We start from the raw sequence: 4759 nt of genomic DNA on the forward strand, positions 1-4759 counted from the left end.
TTTATCATCTCTGCATATGTCATTCCCTCTATTAGGATCTCAAATTGCCATCACAGCTCTAACCCGACTTTTCTACTGAGCAACCCTTTAGTAAGTCTATCTTCCCACTACTGTATAGGTCAGTGATGGCGTACCTTTTGAGCTTGGCGTGTCAGCATTTTGAAAAACCCTAACTTAACTCCGTGTCACATATAGAGATTTTTTGATATTTGCAACCATAGTAAAACAAAGACTTATATTTTTGATATTTATTTTATATATTTAAATGCCATTTAACAAAGAAAAATCAACCTAAAAAAATGAGTTCGCGTGTCACCTCTGACACGCGTGTCATAGGTTCGCCATCACTGTCCAAAGCCCTGTGGTTTGAACAGAGCCTCCTTTCTTCTCTGTAGCACTTACGATATGGAGCAAGCAGCTGTTCTATGATGCTGTGAAGTGTCATGTTCCTTCTAAGTTTAGGTCAACTTCCTACATGTAATCCTCTGAGCTTTTAATGTCACAAGGTATTTAAGAGTTCCTTCACCGTGAAATGTTTTCCAGTGTCACCTCCTCTGGGACATCATTTTTGGCCACAACCACTTTCTTCATTTATGTTGACGCCCTGCCTTCACTAAGTGCCTCTGCCCCCATGATGGTCTCTCCAAGGGCAGCAGGTCCACATTCCACCATCTGCTGTTTCTTCTCTGACTCCGTTTAGGTGCTGCTGAAATTTCACTACCAGTGTTACCACTCTCATTTCTGTGCTGCACTTTCATTTTTGGCCATTCCCTTTCAATGATCCATTTTGGTAAAATCTCACATGGTTTTTTACTGAGAGAGAAGGAAGCAACACAATCACACACGTGGCTTGAATGACGGGTGCTCAGTGACCCACCACTGACAGACTTTGAAATAAGTGATGTGATTGATCATTGATTGTAATGCTCACTTGTTTACATTGTGATGGATGGACTGAAGAGCTGGCAACTAGATTTGTCCTTTAGGCGTTTGCTCATTAATATATTGTGGTACTGGAATTAGACCGTGTCGCTGAGGGGCTGGTGTTATTGAACTAGACCGTGATAATGGAATCATGCAAAGTGAGACCTGCCTGTACTCTTGTCTTCGTTTCCTAGAAGAACTGGGGCCCGAAGAGGTGAAGTGACTCATCCAATGTCACATAGAGCTGGGATGTGAACCCATGTAGTTGGGCTTCAGAGGCTGAGGATATAGCTGCCTTAACCATTACATACCTTTCCTTTATTCCCCTTGGGGGAGTGTTTCCTAAGATCTGGCATCCTCTATGCTGCTGTGTGGGAACCAGAAGCCTCACTCACTGATCAGATTCCCTTGTCCAGGCACTGACCCCTAGGGCTAACCCTCTCTCCCTGCCCCATCCAGGTACCTGGGAGACCACGATGCCACTATGTCCATCCTGGATATATCCATGATGACTGGCTTTGCTCCTGACACTGCTGACCTCAAGCAGGTGTGAAAATCCTGGGCTCAAAGGATAGGAATGGTGGGAAGGAGCCTGGGGCCTGGCAGAGGCTGAGGGAAGGAAGGGATTTTCACAAGCTCTTCCCTTCTCCAGCTGAGCAGTGGCACTGACAGGTACATCTCAAAGTTCGAGTTGGACAACAAGGCCTTCTCCAACAAGAACACCCTCATCATCTACCTGAACAAGGTGAGGCTTCCATTGGGACCTTGACCCATATGTGGCTGGCCTTTTCCTTCTCTATTGGTCTTTGTCTTAAAGTCCTCTCTTGATCCATTTCTTCTAGAGGAAAAGAGGATTGATAGTGCATGAGATGGGTTTTAAATTTGTTTTCATTTTCATTTTTGTACTTTTAATTTTTTAAGGAGTCCCAACCCTACAGAGATATTGTAGAGAAGTATAAAAAGTTCCATATACCCTTTAACCAGATTCATTAATTGTTAGCAATTTCCTCCAAGTATACATGTATATCACATATACACACACGTCTGTCTTCCTTCCTTCCTTCCTTTTTTTCTTTCTCATTTATTTTCCCAGATTTATTGAGATATAATTGGCATATAACATTGGGTAAGTTTAAGGTATACAATGCAATGATTGGATATAAGTATATTGGAAATTGATGACCACAGTAAGGTTAGTTAGCACATGTACAACCTCATAGTATTAACGTGTTGTGTGGTGATAACTTTTAAGATTTACTATATTAGCAGCTTTCAAATATGCAGTGAAGTATTGATAACCATGGGATGTTTTTAGGGGCACAGATAGCAGTCTGTTGGCCAGAATTCAATTTCATGGTCACACCAAATGGAAACTGAGGCTGAGAAGTGTAATCTGGCCATGAACCTTGGAGAAAAAGAAAATAGATTTTTTGACCTGCTCATTAATCTTTGTCACTTCTCACCCACCCATCCTCTCCACACAGATCCCCCTTGGTCCCCTGTTTCTCCTTATGCTGGACTCCCCGACACTGACTCACCTCCTGCTTTTCCCAGATCTCACATGATCAAGAGGACTGTGTATCCTTCAAAGTTCACCAGTTCTTTAATGTGGGGCTCATCCAGCCAGGGGCAGTCAAGGTGTACTCCTATTACAACCTGGGTGAGCAGCCAACCTCAGGCCTGGGGTCTGAGGGTCCCAAGGTTCTATAAGATGGGGGTCCCAGGGCTTGGTGATTGGGGACCTGGGAGTCCCAGGGTTCAGGACCTTGCATCTCCAGGTCTGAGGGACTGGAGTTGGGAACTGAGCCCCGCAGGCATGGTCTTGGGTGGAGGCTTTAGTTCTCTGATCCCTCCCACTCCCTCTGCCCACAGATGAGACTTGTACCCAGTTCTACCACCCAGAGAAGGAAGACGGAATGCTGAGCAAACTCTGCCACAATGAAATATGCGGCTGTGCTGAGGGTGGGTACACAGGAGCCAGGAAGTGGAAGTCCATGCCCACTTAATACCCCACCCTCTCACACACACACCTTCCATGGCAGTGATGCAAGGGGCCCCAAAAGCCCACACCCAGGGGATACCAAGAGGGATGGGCCTAGGACTGACCACACCCATGGGTGGTGGGCCCTGGATGGGTAGTGGATCTTAGGTCATGTCCCCTGTCCATCCACCCCGCAGAGTACTGTTTCACGCACCAGTCAGATGACCAGGTCACCCCAGAAGACCGGGTGGTCAAGGCCTGTGAGCCAGGAGTGGACTATGGTGAGGAGGGGGTGGGGAGACACACGTGCAAGTGTGATTGTGTGTGAGTGATGGTGTGTGTGGCTGTGGTTGTGTGGGTGTGACTATGTGATGGCAGGTATGGTCTTGGTTGTGTGTGTGACTGGCTGTGAGTGGCCACAGGTCCATGTGTTTCAGGCTATGGTTGTGGGTGACTAGTGTGTGTGTTATTAGAGGCCATGCTTGCTGGGGAACCATGGTTATGACTGGGCTGGGTATGTGCAAGAGAGTGAACAAAGGTGTTTGTAATCCTCCAGGCACCGACAAGGTACAGCCTGAACAGGAGCGCAGGTTCATCAGCCACGTGAACTGCAGAGCATCCCTGAAGATGCAGGAGGGGAAACACTACCTCATATGGGGCCCCTCCTCAGACCTGTGGGGAGAGAAATCCAAGTGAGTGCCCCCCCTGCACATGTGTGTGCTCGCCCCACCCACCCTTCCAGGGCCCCTCCTGACCTGCCGTGTGTCCCTCCTCCCCAGCATCAAGTACATCATCAGAAAGGACACCTGGGTAGAGCTGTGGCCTGAAGCGGACGAATGCCAAGACGATGAGAACAAGAAGCTGTGCAGGGACCTGGCCAGCTTCAGAGAGAACATGATCGTCTTTGGCTGTCCCAACTGAGCCCCCTGCCAGGACACACCCCAATAAAGCTTCAGTTGTATTCCATGTGATCTCCCAAAGTCTGGAGGTCTTTGTGCGATGGAAAGCAACAGCTCTGTTCCCTAGCTGCCTCACCTGCATCTCAGCTCAGTCCTTACTTGAAATTCCCAAGAATCTCATTTGCATTCTTGCCTGTACACTTATGCCCTCACCATCCTCACCTGCAGCTCACTGCCCCCTCACCTGAGTTCTCACCTACTTGCTTACTGGCCTTCTTACTGCATCCTCACCTGAATTTTTCTCACATTCTCATCTGAATTTTTACCTTCTCTCTTACCTGCATCCTCAACTACATCCACCTGCATTTTTTTGCATCCTCACCTGGCCACCCACCTACATGTCTGTCCGTAAACTTACCCTTACCTTTACTTATATTTTCACCTGCATCCACACCTGTTCTCATACCCTCATTCACTGCTCACTATCTCCAGTGGCATTCTCACCTGCATTCCCTTTTGTCCTCTAGGCTCACCTCCCAGTCAGCACTTTCTAGATTGGCCTGAGCAGACTCTTCCATGCTTATGTAGGACCCAGTGGGGAGGCTATGCCCAGGTGGGGGCAGTATGGGGCAGGCAGGGTGATATTCCTGATGGGGGAGCCTGCGTGAGTGATGAGAAGGCATGAGTCAGCAGATGAGGAGAGAGTGCCTGGGCTGTTGTGGTCACAGCATCACCAGAACTGAGTGGGGGAGGGGATGACAGCCACCAGGTTGAGTGGAACTACTGGTTGCAAAGTGAAACTGGAACTCCAAAGGCCTCATCTAGTCTCTAGATCCTCGAAGACTGTTGAGGGTGGGAACCAAGCACAGGGTTCTGGATCCCGTCATCATGGGGGAAAAAAACCTACAGTCTGGAAATCACCACAGCACATCCCCCTGGCCCTAGAGATCCTGGA

The 4759-nt window shown here is 48.1% G+C and overlaps 1 protein-coding gene and 1 long non-coding RNA gene across 3 annotated transcripts in view; both read left to right on the forward strand.

Moving 5' to 3' along the window:
• The window catches only part of LOC102767948 (complement C3 alpha chain-like), a 24777-nt gene that overhangs the window by 742 nt on the left and 19276 nt on the right, over positions 1 to 4759 (forward strand). For both annotated transcript variants that reach the window (XM_015561352.1, XM_015561353.1), the window contains exons 2-6: positions 1384 to 1471; positions 1577 to 1669; positions 2479 to 2584; positions 2797 to 2886; positions 3103 to 3186. In XM_015561352.1, coding sequence (XP_015416838.1) covers positions 1384 to 1471; positions 1577 to 1669; positions 2479 to 2584; positions 2797 to 2886; positions 3103 to 3186 — 461 coding nt within the window. The remainder of the gene's footprint in view (positions 1 to 1383; positions 1472 to 1576; positions 1670 to 2478; positions 2585 to 2796; positions 2887 to 3102; positions 3187 to 4759) is intronic.
• Positions 3455 to 3871, forward strand: LOC107182479. The gene is made up of 2 exons (XR_001513195.1): positions 3455 to 3597; positions 3685 to 3871. It is a non-coding gene; the product is annotated as an uncharacterized LOC107182479 (long non-coding RNA).

Source organism: Myotis davidii, unplaced genomic scaffold (assembly GCF_000327345.1).
Source record: "Myotis davidii unplaced genomic scaffold, ASM32734v1 scaffold9897, whole genome shotgun sequence".
NCBI lineage: Eukaryota > Metazoa > Chordata > Mammalia > Chiroptera > Vespertilionidae > Myotis > Myotis davidii.